At 37.9% G+C, this 24,320-nt stretch overlaps 2 protein-coding genes across 5 annotated transcripts in view; both read right to left on the bottom strand.

Annotated features, from left to right (window-relative positions):
• Positions 1–24,320, bottom strand: part of LOC309841031 (olfactory receptor 8G5-like) — a gene marked incomplete at both ends in the record, with an annotated part of 188,307 nt that overhangs the window by 150,385 nt on the left and 13,602 nt on the right. Inside the window, one exon of one of the 4 annotated variants that reach the window (XM_082683836.1) lies at positions 4,276–4,383. The exons of 2 other annotated variants lie outside the window; for them this stretch is intronic. In XM_082683836.1, coding sequence (XP_082539962.1) covers positions 4,276–4,383 — 108 coding nt within the window. Of the gene's footprint in view, positions 1–4,275; positions 4,384–24,320 lie in introns of those variants that run through there. One more of the 4 variants, XM_082683837.1, reaches the window with a different exon arrangement.
• On the bottom strand, positions 18,400–19,332 carry LOC309841232 (olfactory receptor 10D1B-like; the record flags this gene model as incomplete). Its single annotated transcript, XM_082684159.1, has 1 exon — positions 18,400–19,332. One exon carries the CDS (start codon positions 19,330–19,332, stop codon positions 18,400–18,402), a length of 933 nt encoding a protein of 310 aa, XP_082540285.1.

Below are 24,320 nucleotides of genomic sequence, written 5' to 3'. Positions count from 1 at the left end.
ATCTGTGTTGTTCACTTTTCTTACTTTCCTTCCTTCCTTTATTTTCTCTGGAATGGTTGAAGTTGCCATGTGGTATCTTTTCATTTGCTCATTCCCAATTGTAGATAGTTCTGTATCTCTCCCATATACATAATGTATGAATTCACATGGATTCCTCTTCCAGATCATCTGAGAACTTATTCATTTTCCCCTTTGAGATGTAATTTAAGTAATTTGTTATGTTTTATCCACTTTTCTTTAACATGGGAGCAGGGGGCAGAATGGAGAGAGAATTTTGTGTGTGCTTCATATTTGATAAACAGAATTTTGTGCTTTTTCCTGAGATTTTGTTTCATGTGTTGAGTCAGAATTTACTCCACCTACTCAGAGGAGGAGGTTATGCCCATTGGGATAGTCTTAGAATTTAGCTTATTGTTAAGTTTGAGTATGGAGCTCTGGAGACTTTGCTTCCATTAGAAAGGCACTTCTTAAATTGGAGCTTATGGGTCTGAACACTTGGATAGGAATTTTATTTGAACTAATCTCTAATTTAAAATTTAACATTACCTTCAAGTCAAAATCTTAGTAACCAATCATGCTAAAATATATAATTATATATGACTTTGTTATCAACAGAATCACACTTACTTTCCCATCGCATGAAGTTGTACATATGTCTAAGGGGTTCTTAGGATGAAATGGAGTACTGATCATGAACATTTACAACCATCACTGCTTCAAATTATAGTAATTATTAGATCTGCTACCAGATCCTGTGATTTAATTCTCTAATAAAGAAAACACAAATTTATTTTAAATATTTTGATGTCAGTAGTTTAGTTTATTATAATGTTTAATCATATGTATGTTATATAGTTAGAAATACTATTCTAAGGATCTAATTCTTCATCTGGCCACCTAAATTATCTCTGATCCAAAAAAGGATTAGGAAACTCTACATTCAAGAGACTCTGGATGGGTTGTATGTTGCATCTCTTCTTAATCTCTTCCACATATGTAATATCTCTTATTAATGGTGATTTGTATTCTCAGTCATAAGAGGAGGAGGAATATAGATTTGTCCTCAGAATCAGTCTATTCATCTGTAAAATGATGACATTAGTAAAAGTTTTGTGAAAACAGCAATTTCTGTTACTACCATATTTTGATGTTCATTTCATAGATTTTTATTAAAAGGAAGCTTTTCTATATTTTACTTATATTTTTATTTCATTTTATTTATATTTATATTTAGATCAGTAATTCTGTAATTTGTATTTACCATCCTTACTGGCAAGTGAAGTTCACTTTTTGTTTCTTTCTTTCAATATTAGGTAAATGGACACTGGGGAATTTAAATTGTCCTCATTCTTACATGTGGGGTTGGAAGGGATGTGGAGACCTATGAGAGAGTGAGTATACAGAGTTGGAGAAACATAAACTGAGAAGAAGGGAAGATGGAGGGGAAAGGAGAACCTTTCTGAGTCTCAGGTTTTATCACTAAGAAAATGATAAGTTGAATTAGATATGCTTCACTACCACTAGAGATCTGCATTATTTTTCTGGAATTTTCTGCATATCAAGCTTATTTAATAAGCTAAGTAGGAAATTCTGAAGCATCTAGTTAGGCATACAGTAGGAACCTAGAAAACATCATCTCCTTTATCTTCATATAATCTAAATGAGGAAAATAACTTTATAAGAATTCCTTCAGTTCTTGGGGCGCCTGGGTGGCTCAGTGGATTAAGCCTCTGCCTTCGGCTCAGGTCATGATCCCAGGCCCCTGGGATCAAGCCCCACATTGGTCTCTCTGCTCAGCGGGGAGCCTGCTTCCTCCTCTCTCTGCCTGCCTCTCTGTCAAATAAATAAATAAAATCTTTTTTAAAATGTACATACATGCATATATATACACATATATACATGCAAGTGACATTATAAAAAGAAAAAACAACTCCTTCAGTTCTTTACTAATACAGAAATGACCAAGACTACATAGAATCACTGTTGGTGATTCTTATATAATTCAATTATTAGTATGGTCATTGCAATATTATAAGTTCCTAATTATATAATTTCTTATAAATTTACTCATTGATATTGCTTTGTGAAGAGCTTTCCCTTTTCTACTATGTTCTATTTTATAGTCATTATTATTTTTATATCAGTAAGGACCTATAGATTTTCATAAGCCATTTTGATGTTCAAATTGTCCTAAATTTGTCCAGAAGAAGCTCTTTCCTTTTAACACATTTCCATAAATTGGGGCACTTATTTATTCTATGGAATACTAATATATTCTAGGCTCATCTTCAATTTTAGGCCCCACCTTGGAATTTACTATTTCTTCATGAAGTCCTGGTTTCTCTCAGTGGAGTGTGATAGTTAGAAATTGAATAATAGGCATAAAGTTTGTTACTTGAATTTCATTGTTTCTAGGCCCATCCAGTTAAAAGTATAAGAATAATCTATTATTATCTAATTATCTAATAATTATCTACTAATCAGATCAGGTCATTCTTCTGTTCAAACCCTATTCAACGGGAGAAAATGTTCCCATCGAAAGATAGAAATTTTGTTTGTCTGGCTCATAGCTGCCCAGCAAATATTATTGATTGATGGACTAAATGAATAAATTTTAATGATGTATTGAGGTTCAGGGATTATTTTGAATGGTGGGAGAATTATAGTGGATAATTAAGAGAGTCATCCATAGGGAAGTCATCTTGAGATTCAACAGAAAGGAGTCAAAGTATGCAGTAAGTTGGAAAGAAAACATGTAAATTAAAATCATAGTGAAAACTAAAAATGAGAAATCATTTTGTCCCTTTCTGCCATCCTCCCACCCAGCCTTCACCCCATTTGACACCTCCACAAAACAGATCTTATTTTCAGTGTCTTATGAAAATCTTATTTCTTATAAGTCTTATGAAAATATTATTTCTTCTTGTTTACTAGCAACTGGATTCCCTTCAAATTCTACTAAGAAATGTCTGTTGCTTCTGTAACCCTCTTGTGTGTTAATATACAAACTCCTGAGGGCATTTACACATTCAGCCATTATTAGACATTACAACTTTAAAATACAACGAACTGAACATAATAATAATAAAATAATAAATAAATAATAATAAAATGGATTTGATTAGGAAATTTCAGTTTAACAAGGACAAATTATAGAAAGAGGGTTTCTGATATATATGTATTTAAACTGGGTAAGAGTGTAGGCGAGGAAGTCTGTTTCCTGAGTGTCTGGGCTAGACATAGTAAAAGGATACTGGGTGTTGGGAGTAAGGGAACTAAAGAGGAAGGGATGATCATCCCCCCCCCCCCAAAAATCATTCAGACCTTTTAATTTAAGATGGTCCTTGATTTGAAACTAATTTATTACTCTTAAAAATAAGAAGAAATCTTTAGATAAGATCTATGTTCAAAGCTGCTGGGTCTTTTAAAAAGTGCTATTTTCTATGTTGACCAAGAAAGTAACCCACCATTTAGAACTTTTTTAAGGGATTCTTTGACATCCTTATTCCTAAGGCTGTAGATAAGGGGGTTAAGCATGGGAATCACTGTCGTATAAAACACAGAAGCCACCTTCTCCTGTGTTATGTCATTGGTAGATGGTTTAAAATACATGAAGATGATTGAGCCGTAGAAGACCCCAACAGCTGCAAGGTGGGAGCTGCAGGTACTGAAAGCTTTGGACCTGCCTTCAGCTGAATGGATGCGTAAGATGCTGGAAAGAATGAAGGCATATGAGATAAAGATGGCTAAAGCACATGCAAATACATTGAATCCAACCAAAATCATCACCAAGAGTTCCTTGGTGTAGTCTCTTGAGCAAGATATATTCAGAAGGGGAAGGATGTCACAGAAGTAATGGTGGATGATATTAGTTCCACAGAAGGATCGACTGGATATGTAGCTGGTGTGGACCAAGGCTCCAAAGGCGCCCACTGTATACACACTAGTGACTAGTAGAAAACAGATTCTGTGGGACATGGTGACATTATAGAGCAAGGGGTTGCAGATGGCAACATAACGATCATACGCCATTGCTGTCAGCATGTAGGAGTCATCAATGCCAAAGAAGCAGAAGAAAAAGAGCTGAGTCATGCACTCAGGGAAGGAGGTGAGATTCTTCTCTGAGACAAAGTTCACCAAGAGCTTGGGAATTATGACAGTGGAGTAGCAGAGATCTATGAAGGACAAATTACTGAGAAAATAATACATGGGTGTGTGAAGCTGAGAACTAATTCTGATTAAAAAGATCAAGCCCAAATTTCCCACCATGCATACCGTATATATCAATAGAAACAGGAAGAAGAGGGGAAGCTGGAGTCCTGGCTGGTCTGTTAACCCCTCAAGGATAAACTCAGTTACCAAAGAATGATTTTCTGGGTCCATCCTTCCACTTGTCAAAGGCTGAGGGGTTCAGGGAAGAGGTTCTTACTAGAGACACATCATCTGACAGCATTTGGTGATCCAAGATCTGATGAATGATGTGATTTCTAACTGACACAGAATTTCCAGAAACTGAGAGACTAAAACCAACTTTCAGTTGAAGCTTTTATCAAGAGGCTGATGGTTCATTTGGCTTCAGTGTTTATTATTCCTATGTGACATTTGGAAGTAAAACTCATTTTGTCTCCACAAATTGAATTTCAGACTCTGTTAGCAATGAAAAATAACCCTTGTGTTATTCAGTCACCTTTAGAGAAACTATACAGAGCTGCTGCCAGGTTTTGCTGGTTTTTAATGCACAGTAACCTGTGTTCTCCTCTGATGTCTCAGAACTTAACCTCTCCCTCACTGGCATCCCATGATTTTCTCCTTGTGGCTTTGGTGTCTTCAACTTGCTCATTCAGTCCCAGACCCAGTCTCACAGAGCATTGGTTTCTTCCAACTTTTCCATCTCTGCTCTGAGTTGCTGGTTTTGACTTTGTTTCTTCTACCCATGTTATTACCCAGATAGGAGAGGAATGAAGGCATTCTGGAGATGGCGGGAACAGGGCAGTGCTAGAAGGGAAACTGTTGTCATGGGCTGCAGGAAGAGGAGAACAAGGAACAGTTAAGAGTAAATACAACTTGCATTGCATTTACTGAGCTTGCATTTACTGAGCTCCTATCATGTGGTAGCCACAATATTAAGAACTTTTTATTTACAATCTCGTTTATGCTATATAACAACCTCATGAAATAGATACTGTTATTTTTTAAGGTTTTATTTATTTATTTGTCAAAAAGAGAAAGAGAGGTATTGAGAGCAAGTGCAAGCAAGGGAAGTGACGGAGGGATGGGGAGAAGGCTCCCCATTCAGCAGGGAGCCCAATGCAGGCTTGATCCCAGGACACTGGGATCATGAGCTAAGCCAAAGACAGACAAATAACTGACTCAGCTATCCAGGCATCCCTAGATGCTGTTATTATATCCATTTTGTAGATCAGTTGAGAGGCAAAGAGATTAAGTAAACCCATGCCCTAAGTACCAAACATGAAAACAGAGCTTTTCTGTGTTTTACAAATGAGTTTATGTAAATATTCCAAGCTTACACAACTAGTAAGTGTTGGAGTCAGAACTCATATATTTGCCTGTTTTATTACAAATAAAACAATGTCCCCTGTGAACCAACTTTTTTTTTCTGAACTGAGTACATTATTATAACCTCTGTAGAGCTTTAATTATTATGCTACTTTTATTATTATTACTGTTCAATCCCTTTCTCTGATGATTTTTTCCTGTTGTTAATAAGAGAATATTAGAGTAGTGTAGCTTTTGTATTAGTATATTGTAGCGCTCGGTAAGCACTTAAAGTAGTCCATCCTCCTGCGTAAGTGAGATGGTTATGTTCTTTCAATAGCTTTAAGGTAGAAAACAGCAAAGATTTGTATGTGCAAACTTATACACACATACACACACACACATACACGTTATTCTGTACTAAAGTGATTCCCAATATCCAATTCCAAAAAGTATAAACTTCTTAGATAACAACTACAACAAACCATGTGACCATGCAAATTCTTCCATTTAGCTTTTTAATTTTGAGATATTGAAATAGGAATATTACCTTTTTGAAGAGAATATGAAAAATAGTAAGAAAATAAGCCTCCAGTCACAAAGACTGGAATGAACCAGGGTCAAGGATACCAAGACCAAAACAAAAAGCAAAGGGGAAAAAAACCAGAGAGGTAGATAAATCGAGAAATGGAGAGAACAAACTGACGGTTACCAGTGGGGAGGCGGATAGGGATTTGGATGAAATTGGTGATGGGGATTAAGGAGGGCCTTGTCATGATGAGCACTTGATGTTACATGGAATTGTTTGATTACTATATTCTACACCCAAAACTAATATAACACTGTAGGTTAATATACTGGAATCAAAATTAAATTAAATTAAAAATAAAATAAAGATATATTTGGTCTTATCAACTGATGGATTTTAAAATTTTATTGTCATATGATTCATTGAACCTCATTTTTAGAAACACCTGAGTGGCTCAGTCGGTTAAGTATCTACCTTTGGCTCAGGTCATGACCCCAGGGTCCTGGGATCAAGTCCCACATCAGGCTCCCTGCTTGACTGGGAGCTTGCTTCTCTCTCCCCCTCTGCCTGCCTTTTCCCCTGCTTGTGCTCTCTTTCTCTCTCTCAAAATAAATAAGTACAATTTTTTAAAAAATAAAATAAATAAATAAAAATAAAACTGATTTAAAAAAATAAGCCTCTTTTTATTGGTTAAAAAAGTATCATCCTCCACGAAACGTTTTCTGATTCCCTGTTACTACTATTACTCTGACATTTTCTTTCTCCCCAAAGGCACCCTGTGACTCAGAGAATATAATGTAATTTATTTTTTAATTTATTTTATTTTATTTATTTGACAGAGAGACCAACGAGCAGGGAGCCCAATGCAGGACTTGATCCCAAGACCCTGGGATCATGACCTGAGCTGAAGGCAGATGCTTAACAACTAAGCCAGGACCCCATATAATGTAATTTCTTATAGTATAGTTGTGTTTTAGTCATTGGGAGGTGATGAAGGGCTGGGTTTATTACAACGTATTAAATTTGATTCATTTTTAGGCATGATCATATCCTAGCTTTGTGACCCCAAGTTATTTCTCCCGCATAAACTCCAGTTTCTTCATCCATAAAACAGAGATAATAATTCCTACTACATATATTTTTTTCAAACAGTTTATACTTCTCTCACCCAACAGTGATCCATTGAGAGTCTTCTGTGTTCCTAAGATACTTATTGAATGAACAAAATTCCTGCTGTCATAAAGCTTACATTGTAATGGGGGAGGTCAATAAGCCCATAAAGAAATAGTTGCAGTGAAGTGTTGAGAAATACCATGAAGAAAATAAAGCAATGTTAGAGCAAAGGCTGGTAATTAGAGAGGTATTCAAGGGAGGACTCTCTGAAGCAGTGACTTTTTAAAGCTGAGTCCTGAATGAACTGAGAGTCTGTTAGAGGAGGTCTTTGAGAGGATGGGACTGCTGGCTGACATACAAGCTGACCCATGTAATCAGTGGCTCCTGACCCCCTTCCCTGTCCTCAGAATGTATGCTGTGCCCACCACCCCCACAGTGGAAGCCATTTTTAAGGATGTAGCCTTTAGAATAACACATTGTGACCATCTGGACAGTAAATGTGACTGAACCCAGTTAAGGTTTCTATATAACTTATGATTCTGGCAAGTGACAGCAGAGATCTAGTGTCCTGGGGCTGCCTAAAACAAGGCTCATAAGTAAGCTCCTTTGTTTATTAAATGGCCATCTACCTATTTGGAGTCATTTACCTCTTTCTACAATCTCTCCATGCCCTCTGTCTATGGGGCCAGTCTGCGAACCAACTGACAAGCAGTCCTGTCAGTGTCTGCATAGAAGCTTCTTTCTAGGCAAAATGGGTGAAGATAGTCAAAAGGTACAAACTTCCAGTTTTAAGACACGTAAATTCTGAGCATGTAATGTACAGCACATTGGACCCTAGCTAAAAATAGTGTATCACAGATTTGAGAGTTGTTAAGAATAGGTAAAATTTCTTACCACACACAATTTTGTAACTATGTGATTTGATGTGTACTACTTCAAATTTACACTTCAGATAAATACTAAAATTTTTTACATTTTTTGTAATTTTAAAATTAAAATTATACTTGTGTGGAGTGTGCCTGGGCTACTCGGTTGGTTAAGTGGCTGACTCTTGATTTCTGCTCGGGTCATATCTCAGGGTTGTGAGATCAAGCCCTGAGTTGGGCTCTGTGCTGAGCATGGGGTCTGCTTGGATTCTCTCTCTCCCTCTTCCCCTCCCCCCTTGCACATGCACTCTCTCTATATACATACAAACAAACAACAAAAATCCAAACATATACTTTTGAGGACTGTGACATTAAGGGAGATAATTTGATCTCTCTTTCCTTGACAAAATGTTATACACACACACACACACACACACACACACACACACACCAGAAATACTGAGAACAAACTGGTGGTTACCAGAAGGGAGAGGGTAGAGGAATGGGCAAAATAGGTGAAGGGGATTAAGAAGCCAATACAAAGATTCTTCAAACGCCTAACACAATAGGAACTCTGAGTGATGGAGTCTCTAAGGAGTATGGGCACTTGAATAAGTTTGAGGATTGGCAGGTTTAAGCCTCAAAAAAAATTTTAATATTTTTTATTTGAAACATGTAATTTAAGTAAAGTTCTAGGATAGATTTCTTATCCTAGGATTGTAACAAGGGGAGAAAAAAATAGGCAGAATGAATAAATAAAAGTGTCAGAGACAATGCCAGGAGTCTCTTCCTTTCATTTTTAAGGTTAGCTTTGGGGACCCTGTGATCCACTGTTAGAAAAGCATAAAGTGGGAAAGGACACAATTTTTGACCCAGAGTATAGTACTTTAGGAGGTGGGCTAGGAGTCAGAAACTAGGGGTTTTATTCATAGGTTAACCAAGTGCTAGCTCTTAGATATGGGATAGTAAGTAAGTTAATATGTCAGTGTCCTTTTAGTACAGGAGAAATTCCTCATTGAGCCTTGTAAAATTACATTATTAATGCATGTGCAAATGCTCTGTAAACCTCAAAATTCAATATAAATGAGAGATATCAAAACGACTGGGCTTGTCTTGGGGAAGAAAAGCAAGAGTTTGCAGTCAGAAGAGCAGGCAAACAACCAGCAGAAGGAGAAAGAGTCTCCAGGCATTACACTCTTCATGCCCAGCTGTCATGAAGAAGACACTGCCTACCTGTGCGGTCTTGTCCAAAGACCATGGGTCAAGAGAATTTTTAACTGCCTTCCAAAATTCAATTTCAACTACCATATCTTATCAAAGGTAGATGGAGCTTTATGACTTACCTGACTATTACCACCAGGTTAAGTGATGCTGGCATTTGCTAGTTCTTCTGTTTGGTCTCATGTAATGCATGCATGTGCACACACACATTGATGAGACAACTGTATCATCAAATGCTAGTGGCTCAGAATCTCTCTGATTCTGGCAAAATCATAGAGTTGATTCCACATAAGAATTTAAGGAGTATTGATGAAGAGTAACAGTTTAAGTCCAAATAAGCACAGCAAGAAAAGTAATTCTACGGACTCTCAGTTCTCTATTATTAAAGGAAACTTTTATTTGGATCTATTTGGATCTGAAGGAGATGATTTAAAATGAAAGTTCCCATTGGGGTTTATCATCCCTGTGGTTGGACTCTATAGGGAAGAAACAATTACAAAGGACATATTTCATATCTGTTGGAAATATAGTAGGCATTCCTATTGATCCCTGGGGTGTTTAAAATAAACAGCAAACTTTTCCCCTAAATGTTAAGATTAATAATGATTCTATGGTTCATTTTTTCAAAGAAATGGAACAAATAATTCTAAAATTTATATGGAACCAGAAAAGACCTCGAATAGCCAAAGGGATATTGAAAAAGAAAGCCAACGTTGGTGGCATCACAATTCCGGACTTCAAGCTCTATTACAAAGCTGTCATCATCAAGACAGCATGGTACTGGCACAAAAACAGACACATAGATCAATGGAACAGAATAGAGAGCCCAGAAATAGACCCTCAAATCTATGGTCAACTCACCTTCGACAAAGCAGGAAAGAATGTCCAATGGAAAAAAGACAGCCTCTTCAATAAATGGTGTTGAGAAAATTGGACAGCCACATGCAGAAAAATGAAATTGGACCATTTCCTTACACCACACACAAAAATAGACTCAAAATGGATGAAGGACCTCAATGTGAGAAAGGAATCCATCAAAATCCTTGAGAACACAGGCAGCAACCTCTTCGACCTCAGCCGCAGCAACATCTTCCTAGGAACATCGCCAAAGGCAAGGGAAGCAAGGGCAAAAATGAACTATTAGGATTTCATCAAGATCAAAAGCTTTTGCACAGCAAAGGAAACAGTTAACAAAATCAAAAGACAACTGACAGAATGGGAGAAGATATTTGCAAACGACATATCAGATAAAGGACTAGTGTCCAGAATCTATAAAGAACTTAGCAAACTCAACACCCAAAGAACAAATAATCCAATCAAGAAATGGGCAGAGGACATGAACAGACATTTCTGCAAAGAAGACATCCAGATGGCCAACAGACACATGAAAAAGTGCTCCATATCACTTGGAATCAGGGAAATACAAATCAAAACCACAATGAGATATCACCTCACACCAGTCAGAATGGCTAAAATCAACAAGTCAGGAAATGACAGATGCTGGTGAGGATGCGGAGAAAGGGGAACCCTCCTACACTGTTGGTGGGAATGCAAGCTGGTGCAGCCACTCTGGAAAACAGCATGGAGGTTCCTCAAAATGTTGAAAATAGAACTGCCCTATGACCCAGCAATTGCACTACTGGGTATTTACCCTAAAGATACAAACGTAGTGATCCAAAGGGGCACGTGCACCCGAATGTTTATAGCAGCAATGTCCACAATAGCCAAACTATGGAAAGAACCTAGATGTTCATCAACAGATTAATGGATCAAGAAGATGTGGTATATATACACAATGGAATACTATGCAGCCATCAAAAGAAATGAAATCTTGCCATTTGCGACAACATGGATGGAACTAGAGCGTATCATGCTTAGCGAAATAAGTCAAGCAGAGAAAGACAACTATCATATGATCTCCCTGATATGAGGAAGTGGTGATGCAACATGGGGGCTTAAGTGGGTAGGAGAAGAATAAATGAAACAAGATGGGATTGGGAGGGAGACAAACCATAAGTGACTCTTAATCTCACAAAACAAACTGAGGGTTGCTGGGGGGAGGGGGGTTGGGAGAAGGTGGGGTGGGGTTATGGACATTGGGGAGGGTATGTGCTTTGGTGAGTGCTGTGAAGTGTGTAAACCTGGCAATTCACAGACCTGTACCCCTGGGGATAAAAATATATGTTTATAAAAAATTAAAATAAAATAAAACAAAATAAAATAAATAAAAATGAATTTACAAAAAAAATAATGATTCTATGGCAAATATCAAACTTTTGACACTGTGTTGAAAATTAAATTGCCTTGTCAAACCACAAAATTTTATTAAATTTTTTCTTAGCATTTTTTTATTAGCATAGAATGTATTATTTGTTTCAGGGATACAGGTCTGTGATTCAGCAGTATTACACAATTCATAGCACTTTCCTTAGCGTTTTTTATATTCTATAATCCAGCCAAACCTATTTCATCATCCACCAACATAGAAGAACTTTTTATTTGTAATTCATCTAACCATTTTAGAGAACTATACAAGGAGAAAAAGAATAAGCAACCTGTTTTCATTCTGTGATTTCCAAAAGGTGTGGAAAGCACATACCCACGCAGTTTTCCAGGTCAGTCTTAATTTCAAATATGTGATATTTTTGCCAATCTAAATGGTCATGAATTGACTTTTCATTTCTTTATCAAAAATTTCACAGCTTTATTGAGGTATGACTGACATACAATCAATTGCACATCTCTAAAGTGTACAACTAGGTAAATTTGGCATATTTAACCATGAAACCATCACCAAAATTAAGGAAATGAACATATTCACCCCTTAGTAATCCTTCGCTCTCAACCTTCCTCCACCCATCCCCAACGCAACCAGGAATCTATTTTCTGTTTCTCTAGCTTGCCCTTTCAAGACTATTATACTTACAGAACCATACTATATAAACTCCTTGCTTGACTTCATTTGTTCAGCATAATTATTTTGAGATTCACTCATGGTCTTATGTGGATCAATGGTTTCTTTATTTTTCTTTTCCTTTTCTTTCTTTCTTTTTTTTTTTTTTTGGCATGAGAATGTCTAATTTTTTGAGCACTGTCAGATTGCCTTGGCAAATGGTTTTCTTGAGATCAATTGACCATCTATGTGTAGATCTAATTTTTTAATTCTACTCCATTTATCTGTCATCTATCTTGATGCCTATATCACACTGTCTTGTTAGTTGTAGCATCAGAATACAATTTGAAGATTATAATGTAGACCTTGCAGCATTGTTCTTCTTTATAAAGGGTTTTGTTTTGTTTTCCATTCTAGACTTTTTGTACTTCCTTATGAATTTTAGAAACAGTTCATCAATCTTTGCAAAATGGCTACTGGGCTTTTGAATAGGATTATATTCATATTAAATCTATGAATAAATTTGAGGAAAAGTAGCATCTTGATAATGCGTCTGCTGATACAGGAATACGGTATATTCAGGTTTTCTTTAATTTCTCTCAACAAGGTTTTCCTTCTAAAGATTTATATAAAAGTAGGCCAGATTTATCACTAAGGATTTCATTTGTTTGGTACTTTTTGAAAATGGTATCTTAAATTTTACTTTCCTTTGTTCATTGGTAATTATTGAAAAGGATGGATTTTTATATAATTGTTTTGTATTTTTAAATTTTATTTAAAATCAATTAATATATGGTATACTGTTGGTTTCAAAGACAGAATTTAGTGATTCTCAGCTGCATATACACCCAGTGCTCATTACATCATGTGCCCTCCTTAATGCCCATCACCTATTTACCTAATGCCCCCCACCTTCATCAACCCTCACTTTGTTTCCTATAGTTAAGAGTCTTGTATGGTTAGCCTCCCTCTCTGATTTCAACAGATGAATGGATAAAGAAGATATGGTATACATATACAATGGAATACTATGCAGCCATCAAACCCACGAAATCTTGCCGTTTGCAATGATGTGGATGGAACTAGAGGGTATTATGCTAAGCTTTAGCCAATCAGGCAAAGACAAATATCATATAATCTCTCTGATATAAGGAATTTGAGAGGAAGGGCAGGGGTATCATGGGGGAAAGGGAGGGAAAAATGAAACAAGATGGAACTGGGGAGGGAGACAAACAATTAGGAGATTCTTAATCTCAGGAAAATACACATACATTTCTGCATGCAACTTTACAATCTATTTAGGAATAGTAACATTATCCACATCCATGGATCACTCACTAATGGACCCAAAAAGGGTATCTTTCTTTTTAAATGGTCAGAGAAAAGGAATACATATTTCTCATGTTGAGGACAGTGAGCTATTTGAGGCAGGCTTGGGGAAGCTTCACGTAAAAAAAAAAAAAAAAAATTAACAGGGCTCATTTTCTTGAAGACCTAACTGCTTAAAAATGTGATGGTGAAAAAAACCTAAAATTTTTATATTGAAAATTGCAGATCTAGTAAGAAATTGAATATGAGTTTTTAAAAATGGCAGCACACTTAAACTACCTCCCTCTCTCCTCATGCCCTGTCCCTAGTATTCTCTCATCTGCCAACAGAGTTACTTAGTGGAAACTTTTAAGGATTATTTTAAGAGCACAGAACCCAGACTTAGGAGACTTCAAATCTGCCTCCACCAGAAAATGCCTTAGCTTTTGTCTGCCACAGTTCTAGCAGTAGAATTGTGTAGACATTCAGTTACATAGATAAAGTGCGTCACTAGGAGAAGTCTGACAGGCTGTCCCAAGAGGCTCTGGAGAAAGATAGTCATGATCCTGGTGTGTTCCTCATGGTCTAAAATCCGCCTTCAACCCTGCAAGCTCAGAAACCTGATTTTGTCTGCAGGCAGACAGGAAATCGTCCTTTTGAGAATGGATGTCACAGTAATCAAACTCAGCAAGGCGATGGGAACGAGCAGACTGCTTCCTTTGTTTTTTAGCTGCAAGGGAATCAGGACACCTGGAGATATTATCAGTCTTCTGACACAGTCCTGCTACCTGGGAGATCAATCCATTACCTGAAGGCCAGTGTATTAATTTAGATGGAGAACTCTGTTACAGGAACTTGCATAATGCAATCTGTGTGACTCATTCTTTCTCCATGGAGAGATCTGAGCGTGAAGCCAAATCAGTACAAAGGCTTAGGGGTTACATCACTGGTTCACTTAACATTTAAGAGAAACTAACGGTAAAAAGTAGAACACATAAATATTCAGGTAAGGAGAAAGGATTTGTCACATTGCATAAAATAAGTTACAACTCTGCATTGTCTGCAGGAGACATGCTCTAGAACCAAGACACAAATGACTTGAAAGTAAAGCATTGTACACATGGAAGAGATGTCATGGCTCATTAATATCTAATGAAATCCACTTCAGAATCAGGAAGAAAGAGGGCATTGTTTAGGAATAAAGGGGTCAAGCCTCCAAGATCTAAAAATGTAAATGTGTGTGCACCTGATAGAACATCAAAATATAGGGGCACCTAGTTGGCTCAGTTGGTTAAGCAGCTGCCTTCTGCTCAGGTCATGATCCCGGCATCCTGGAATCGAGTCCCACATCCGGCTCCTTGCTCCGAGGGATGACTGCTTCTCCCTCTGCCACTCTGCCTGCCTGTACTCTCTCTCTCTCTCTCTCTGACAAATAAATAAATAAAATCTTTTTAAAAAAAAAAGAATATCAAAATATAAATCTGGTAGAGATAAAAAGAGAAATATACAAATCCACAGTTATAATTGGCACATGACCCTCTCCTCAGGGCACTTTCAAACTATGAGTCAAATAAGAAATACAAAGTAAACATTATACATCCTTTTCTTAAAACAGACAAGATCACTACAATTTTTACTCTAAAGTTAGATATTAATTTTTATGAGGAACAACACTGGATGGCTGAAAGAGGACCTCATTTTTATTTTTGCACTTTTTCTGGCTTTGCATGTTATTTTATAAAGACCATTTAGCCTCCCTGTGTCTCAAACAATTCCTTTGAGAGGCAGGGGGCCTGTTTTACCTGATATTTACGTTCTATCCACCTCTTATTTTCTAGGAGGATATGAAAAATCATTTCTTATTTTCATGCAGATGACGTATTTCCCACTGATTTTATAGGATTTTACAATATTTTATTTAAGTGGATATTTCATATGCCTATTATTAAAACATGGCTCTCTTTCCCACAGTTTGGGCGAGCGTGTATATATGTGTGCTTGAGATCGTTTATGGTTTTGTCATTGCTGTTGTTCCAGATAATAGTTATAAGGGTAGAACATTTTTTTTAAATAACCCTTAGACTTTTTAAATTATTAAACACATAATATGTACCTTTTGGAAATATGGAATGTAATTTAAAATAACTGTAATGTTTTTGTCTACTAATTCTACTTTTCTAGGTCTTTGAATATTGACCTTTTAAATCCTAATTATGGGCCTTGTGTTTCTGTTTCTCTATATGTCTGGAAAATTTTTTTAATTTTAATTTTAATTTTTAAATTCCAGTATAGTTAGCATACAATGTTGTATTTCTTTCAGGTGTACAATATAGTGATTCAACAATTTTATACATTACTCAGTGCTCAACATGATAAGTGTTTTATGTCTGGTAATTTTTGATTCTATAATGTGTTTAAGTTATGTGGAAAAATAACCACACACCTAAACTGTGACCTTTTTGGATCTCCACTAACTGTCCCATATCTTCTTTACTTGTGATGTGGGAAACAGACAGAAGAAAAATTATTAAATTTCCTTACCCACTAACAAGCCCTTAAAACAGGCAGAGTGACATTCCTCTAGGGACTCAACTTCTCCCACCTTAAGGCTTTGCTAAGTCAAAGGGCAACTCCTACCCCCAACCAGGAGCCTGTAAGTCTACTTTAACAATTCTTTTGGAAACTTTATCTCTAAACCCTCCAAGATAATGTTGACAATCATTCCCAAGCATATGGCCCACTGATATACATCTAAAGGGTCTCACTGAAAAGGTTTTATTAATGGTAATGAATAGCCTTTTTCCCAACAGTAGCTAGACCCTCAAGGTCCTGGAAACCTTGCTTAGAAAATTCCTTAGAGATTTAAGCCATCCCTGACCCTATCCCAACTTGCAAGTATATAATGGAACACTCCTCACAACTCTGGGGCAGCAGTTCTTTCTGCCCACAGGTCCTATCCCTGTGCTTTAACAAACCACCATTTTACACCAAAGAAGTCTGAAGAATTCTTTCTTGTCCATTGGCTCCAGACTCTACATCATTGAACCTTATCTATATTCTAAGACTTCATCACTTGGGAAGGTCAGAACTTGAATGATTTCTAGCTCTAAGCAAGTACTTGAAATATTTTTACTTATAGCCCCTACTTGTTATAATTGTTTCAGAACTTTTCTTTGCCTAGGTTTGTGGAATCCTACCCTACACATTCACAAATTAGGTTTAGCCATTCACTCAAGAGGATCCCATGTTGGGGCACCTGGGTGGCTCAGTCAGTTGAGCATCTGACTTGGACTCAGATCATGATTTCAGGGTTCTGGGATGAGCCCCGAATAGAGTCCCTTGCTGCCACACACACACACACACACACACACACACACACACACACCATAGGATCCTGGCAAGAGAACCAAACTTCATCTGTTCAGCAATTTTGTACTGTCAGTCCCTAACTGACTCTTTGTCCTTAACCTCACTGAATCTACTTTACTTTTACTCTTGGAAAATACTTTGCCAAAACTTATTCTAGCATGATGAATTGATGAGTTTGTAAAGTCTGATTCAAAACATAGAGAAGTGGGAGCCTGATGTGCCTAGGGTAAAGAAAGTTTCACATAAAAACTATATTTTAACTAGCTGTTTGATGATAAGAATGAATTTGTCTGGCTGAAGACTCTGGAGGGAGCATGTGTGGTAGAAAAAATAAAGGCACAGAAAAAAACAGAGAACAAGAAAAATGTTCTCCCTTTCAAAAACATACATCATCTCATCCCCCTTACATGAGGCCCCAGTGTTGTGGCTGGTTCAGTCTAGCAGATTCCCTGAATGAACTCTGATTCTGGAAAGAAAGAGGAAAGAAGACTTGCCTTTGCTTCTGCCCCTACTTCCTTCCCATCATCCTCTTCCATTTCCCTCACCCCCTTCTTTTTCCCATCACCCCTTCCTTTCCATTACCCCCTTTCTTCCCATCAACCTCTTCCATTGCTATCATCCCTTTTCCTTCCCATCACCCCCTTCCAACCCATCACCCTCTTGCATTGCCATTACCCTTTTACCTTCTCATCTTGCCCTCTTCCCTTGTCCCACTTCCCTTCTCTTCCCATAACCTCCTTCTCATTTCCTTTCTTTTCTTCAAATTATTGTTTGTATTGGAAGGCACATCCCTCATACTAAGCTCATTAGGCAAAAGAACAAAGAAATGTTAAGGAAGAGCACTCAAGTCACAGCCTTTCGCTAAGCAGAGAATCCAACGCCATAGAGCGTAGAGCAGTAGTAGTAGACTTTGTATTGCCCCCCTGGCTGTGCTGAGGAGCTCAAAGGCAAACTCAGATTTGTAGTACTGAAAAAGAATAGAATCAATCACCCTTAAGCAGTTTCTGCCTGTTTAGTCTCCACATTCTCTTTTATCTACTGCCTTAACTCCCAGCCATGGACTGTTGCTAGGTCCAAGACCAACAGACAGACTTTGTGGTTGATCTCTGATTCACCCATTAGAAGCCTGCCTCAGGTCTCATCCAGAAGCTCTTTTCTTTGATACAGCTTCTTTACATTCCACTAGTCACAGAACACCACCTGGGGCCCTGTGGTGCAAACGCATATTTTTCAACAACTCCTAGACCACGAAATGGTGACTTATCTGATGCAAGCATTCGAGAGTGTAATTAGATAATAATGCCAGCCAAAATGAAGAAGGGCTAGAGTAAGGGGAAAGAAGCAGAGAATGTGGTAGGAGGAAAATAGGAGAAGAAAACGGAGTGAGGAAAAAAAGGACTAGTCTCTCTTGCGAGCTGGAAAGATATCATCCTTCCTGGGCAGGATAATTTATTAGTTATGTGAACTTAATTCACTTTATGACTTCAAATCTTAGCTTCTGTATCTGCAAAAGGGGCATTGACAATATCTGTGCTCTACATCACACAAAAGGAAGTATCTTTGCAAGCAGTGTGATGCTGGTAAAGTATAGCTACCAATCTCTATCAGTTCCCAGGAAGGAAGGCTACTTGCTGTAGCACATTTCTCAGAGATGATTTGACCTCCTTGTTCCTGAGGCTGTAGATCAAGGGGTTCAGCATGGGGGTGACCAGGTTATTCAGGATCTGGACAGTTGCATTGAGCCAAGGATTGGGGGTGGGCTGCAGGTAGATGAGGACAACTGGCATAAAGGAGAGGAGGATGGCAGTAAGGTGGGCACTGCAGGTGGAAAATGCCCAGTGTCTGCCTTCAGTAGACCGAATCTGCAGGATGGAGCAGACAATGCAGCTGTAGGATGTGAGGATAAGAAGGAAGCAGCTGAGGGGCATGAGGCCCACACTGATGAACCCCACCATCTCCAGGGCTGAGGTATCAGCACAAGCCAGCTTCAGCATCACCGGGATATCACAGAAGAAATAGTCCACCTCATTGGCGCCACAGTAGGGCAACTGGAAGGTGAGAGCGGTTAGAAAGGTGGCCTGAATGCAGCCAAAAAAGGAGGTCCCCACGGCCAGGCTGGCGCACACTCTGTGGCTCATGACCACCGTATAGTGCAGAGGGTAGCAGATGGCGACAAAGCGGTCATAGGCCATCACCGTGTACAGGAAGCACTCGGTACAGCCCAGGAAATGGTAGAAGAAGAGCTGGGATGCACAGCCTGCATAGGAGATGACCCGGCTGTTCCCTGAGAGGTAGAAGAGCATCTTGGGGGAGCTCACAGAAGGGAAAAATATGTCACACACAGAGAGTTGACACAAGAAGAAGTACATGGGGGTGTGGAGCCGAGTGGAGGAGATAATCGCGAGGAGGATGAGCAGGTTCCCCAGAAGAGTGAAGATGTAGAAGCCCAAAAACAGCACAAAGAGCATGCTCTCCATGTCCTTCGTGTGGGGGATGCCCAGCAGGATAAATTCAGTCACTATTGAGAGATTCCTCATCTCTGTCAGATGTTGGACTTCACAAAAGAACAAAGGTATCCAACGTGTGAACACTGATGTAAAACTGAGTCCTCTGATGGATGGGATGGTTTCATGTTTAACAAACAATAATCAACCTTATGCAAAGGAATTTCTACATAAAAAGATAAAGAATAAAAATTCTTGACTATATTCTGAAAACTTTGGCTTTGATCAAGTTAGGTTAAGTTCACTATATTTTCTTACCCACAGATTATAATTAAAATCTCTGGAAGTGGGGCACCTGGGTGGCTCAGCTGGTTAAGCAGCTGTCTCTTGATTTCAGTTCATGTCATGATCTCAGGGTCCTGGGATTGAGCTCTGCATCAGGCTCTGTGCTTAGTGGGGAGTCTGCTTGAGAATTCTCTCTTCCCCTCCCCATGTCCCTACCCCTGCTTGTTCTCTCTCTCTCCCTCTCTTTCTCAAATAAATAATTAATCTTTAAAAAATTAAAATCAAAATAAAAACTCTGGCAGGGCACCTGTCTGGCTCCGTTGGAAGGCCATGCAACTCTTGATCTCAGGGTTGTGAGTTCAAGCCTCATGTTGGGTATAGAGATTACTTAAATAAATAAAACTTAGGGGAAAAAAATCGCCCTGGATAAAATACAAAATGCATTTACTTAAGAACTCTGGAAAGTAAACAAGGATTGTGAAAGGGAGACAAATCCTAGAGAAGCCCACACAGATATGTTTCTACTTTTTCCTCTTTTCTCTTGTGCTTTTGAGCTGAGAGAGAGGGTGGGTGGTTACAATTACAGAATTGTATGGTGGCTGCTCCAGATGCAGAAATTCCAATAGATAACCAAGTATATCCAATTGATAATTCCATCTTTTTGACCTGAGAACCTGATAAAAGGTGTTTCCATGATCAAAGAGTGGTTCCCCCCCTTCTCTTTTTTCTTCTAGTTCTGCCCCGAGGCAATTCTATAATTTATGCGGCAGCAGTATGAACAATAAGAATCTGGAGACGAATTCCAACTTCTGGACAGAGGAGTCTCACATTGAAGAGCGAGAGGAAGAGAATATTTGTGTAAAAATAAACATACTGGACTATATATTTATGATGTATTTTGAATGTTTGTTATACTTTAATAAAGCTGTTAAGTTAAGGAAGGGAAGAGATAGAAAGAAAATAACCCCAAACCAACATGTAGTTGCAATGCTAGATGCAGAGAAAAATGAAGACTCCAAAGAAAGGGTCAGTGACATACTTGGGGGGAAAAAAAAGTCATCTGTGTTTACCAGCAGCTTGTTTCTTGTTACTCACTTTAGACATACTAGAAGAGTCTCTGTATGAACTTCTGACTTAACCGGACTCTGTCCTTGAAGAACTTTCATCACAGCCTCACCCTGGAAACCTTCCTCCTTTGGTCAGTGAAGACTCAGAGTTCTTTGATCCTTGACTGTGACTAGGCACAATGATTAATTTGCCCTTCCAGGTGCTATCTCTAAGACAATGAGTCCATGATCCTCTTGATTTCTAGTCCTTTCCAAGTATGAGTCATCTTCAAGAACTAAAAATCTAGCAGCTCCCAATAATTGGAACCCAACACTTCAGTGGATAAGAATCAGATGGTGTCAGTGACAGGCGAGAAAAAAAATCTAAACATTCATAGTATTCACAGGGAACATGGTAGAATTTTCTGCAGTATGATAACAAGATAACCCAAGTCATGTTCTCGGGTACCCAGAAGAACACAGCATATCACAGCCACAGGAGCTGAAATTACGTGTTTATAAAAGAAGGTGCCAAGAGTGTATACCATCAAGACTTGAACACACTCATACCCTCTGGATCTGTCTTTCAGATCCCTTTGGGCATTTCTCATGATCCCATCAGTGGTAGCTCTGAGGGAGCAATTAGATAAAAGTTCATCACATTTACCCCAAAACAAAATAATAATAGATGTGAAATGAAAAATATCTCCATCCCTTCTAAGTCTGCTGGCCTGGAAAATGGACTCCAATACTGAATTCAAGGCTTCAGGCTAAGTACTTGTTTTTTGCCTCCCATATTTGCCTGTCTTTGCCTGTGGTAATATGGCAACACCCTATTTCATAGTATGTAAACATTTCTAGGACTATGTAGATATTTAAAATAAGTATCACTGTTGCAGATAGGTTGTAATAAATAATAAGCAATTATTTAATTATTATATTACATGTTTCTTCTAGAATTTCACCTAACAAAATAGCGTTAATAAAATAAGTAAATTTAAAGAAAGATTATAAATTGGTAGTGTGTTTAAACCATCCCAAATGAAAATGGTTTGTTTTGTTCTGTTGGTTTTTTTGTTTGTTTGTTTGTTTAATAACAGTAATATGGTTTGAGCATTTGCCAGGTACTATGCTAGTTTGTTCTTTTGTTCTTATATGTTTAAATTTAAGCTTCAAAACAACCTTATAAGTAGGAGAGGAATAAAAGCACCAAGAAATTTAGAACTTGATCACATAGCTAGAAAAAGACTGTGCGGAGATTAAATCGGAGGTCTGATTCCAGGCCAAAGCCTTAAATTCCCCCATTGTGAAACTTCCTGAGATATTTGCATTAGAAAAGAAGAAATGTGGCACTTGCTTTCAAATTCTTGAGGAGGTGCTATACTGAATTTTTATGTACTTTTTCATGATGAATAACTAGTAAAAAAGAATGGAACTAAAAAAAAGTTAGGTTTCATTTCAGTATAGAAAAAAAATTAATGGGATAAGATGCCTTGTGAAGGATTGAGTTTTTAATCACTATAAGAGTTTAAGTATGAGTAAGATGACATTCCTGCGGAGCGGTAATGACTTTGTATCACTAATTTGAATGCAAGATTACCCTGTACATCCTTAATGTCCTTTACAATTTTGAGATTCTTTGATTTTATTATATTGTTCATCTTTTCAATATATCTGAGAAGACACAATAAAGTTTAACAAATGGTTCTTCTATTGAAGAAGGATGAGACCCCTAAAGAAGGCCTCTAAGCATAATTGGTCTGGGCTCAAATGCAAAATTCAGTAGATATGAAGATAGCAGTGTTTGTCTCATAACACTAAGTGTATCTGGCTTACCAACCTTTAATGGTAATGGTAAGACTGGAATTCTCAATATTTGGGTGCCAAACATATGGAATAAATTCATACTTGTTTTCTTTTTTTAAAGATTTTATTTATTTATTTGACACAGAGAGAGAGAGTACAAGCAAGGGGAGTGACAGGGAGAGGGAGAAGGAGGCTCCTGCTGAGCAGAGAACCCAAGAAAGGGCTCCATCCCAGAGTTCTGGGATCATGATTGAGCCAAAGGCAGACGCTTAACTGATTTAATCACTCAGATGCCCCAATTCATACTTGTTTTCTAGAATATACTGTAGCTAAACATCAAAAATAAAACAAACTCCAAGATAACCTAAGTATCATATATCCTTAACAAAAAAGGAATATTAAATAGGACCTAAAACTGAAGGGAATTCAGGATATCACTAAATCTGGATAATGAATTATAGTAGGTCAAAAGATTTTTATTTGTTATAGATTCCATTTAGGAAACCCCAGTAAGGGAAATGAGCACAAATCATGGTTTATAATGTTCTCTGACTACACTTTTACCCCATGAATTGACACTTAAGATACCTTATCCCAATTCACTTTTATGCCCCCTTTTTATTTTTTTTTAAAGATTTTATTTATTTATTGGACAGAGAGAGAGATCACAAGTAGGCAGAGAGGCAGGCAGAGAGAGAGAGGAGGAAGCAGGCTCCCTGCTGAGCGGGGCTCGATCCCAGCACCCTGGGATCATGACCTGAGCCGAAGGCAGAGGCTTAACCCACTGAGCCACCCAGGCGTCCCCCCCCCCTTTAAATAGTTCCCAAAAAATGATGTGGCTGACAGAATGGTTAAGAATTCCATTGTGGGATTGTGTGGAGGAGGAAGAGATAGACAAAGAGAAGGTTTGAGCAGAGAAGTAAAGGGCAACATTCCCCAAGGTCATGTCGTGGAGTCTGAGCAGAAGACTCTCAAAATGAGCATTTATATTTGGTTGTTTGGATGTCACCGGATAGATTTTACTAACATTGGGATGGAACACAAAAAGAAGTGGCTGCATAGATAGCAAAGCACTAGGTGGAGAATGTTGGCGGTTGAAGGAAGCTCAGTGATAATGATCACTTGAGTCTGTGAACAGATGACTTTAGGATTCTCAGTGTTTCACTGATCACGAGCCCAGTGGTGTTGTGGTTTATGTGCAAGAGTGTCATTCACATCCAGCTAACCCTGAGGTTACCCATCCGATAAGATAAAATGTCTCTGAATCTCTTTTCTCCAGGATTTTTTCAGATTCTTCCAGGGATTGTTGGAGGAGGTTCTCTGTTTCTCCTGAAACTTACCTCTTTACCTCTTTCACTTTCTAGCTTGTATATAGACTAGCATGCATAAGGATTTATGCATTTAACCTTAGAAAATTAAAGAACTCTAGAGGCATAGCCATTAGCATGGTAGTAAATAGCAAAAGAAAACATAATCCTGAATGAGCAAAAAAAATAGATTGTTATAACAGAAAGAATAAATGTAGAGAAACCAGAAATCTTATGATTTTTTCCTAACTTCCCCACATGTTTGTTATTTGAGCTTAGAAAATAAAAAAGAGGGGTGCCTGAGTAGCTCAGTTGTTTGGGCATCTGACCCTTGGTTTTAGATCATGAGGTCATGACCTTAGGGTCCCGAGATCAAGTCTTGCATTGGGCAGCACCCTCAGCAGGGAGTTGTTTCCCAATACTATTCTACCATGTGATTTGCCACATCAACCCATTAGATTTCAAATCTACTTAATTTTTTTTAGTCTCTAAAGCATACATGAATTCAAGATACTTGAATATCTTGTTTCAGGTACTTCTTGACTATTAACGGGACTTAATGACTTAAAAAAATCAGATATTAACAAGTTACCATATCTGTGTTGTGATTTATAATAGAACAAACTCAGGACTAGTA

The sequence above is a fragment of the Mustela nivalis genome (assembly GCF_964662115.1).
Source record: "Mustela nivalis genome assembly, chromosome: 9".
NCBI lineage: Eukaryota > Metazoa > Chordata > Mammalia > Carnivora > Mustelidae > Mustela > Mustela nivalis.
Note: the sequence above shows the minus strand (reverse complement) of the source record. Positions and strands in the feature narration are given on the sequence as shown.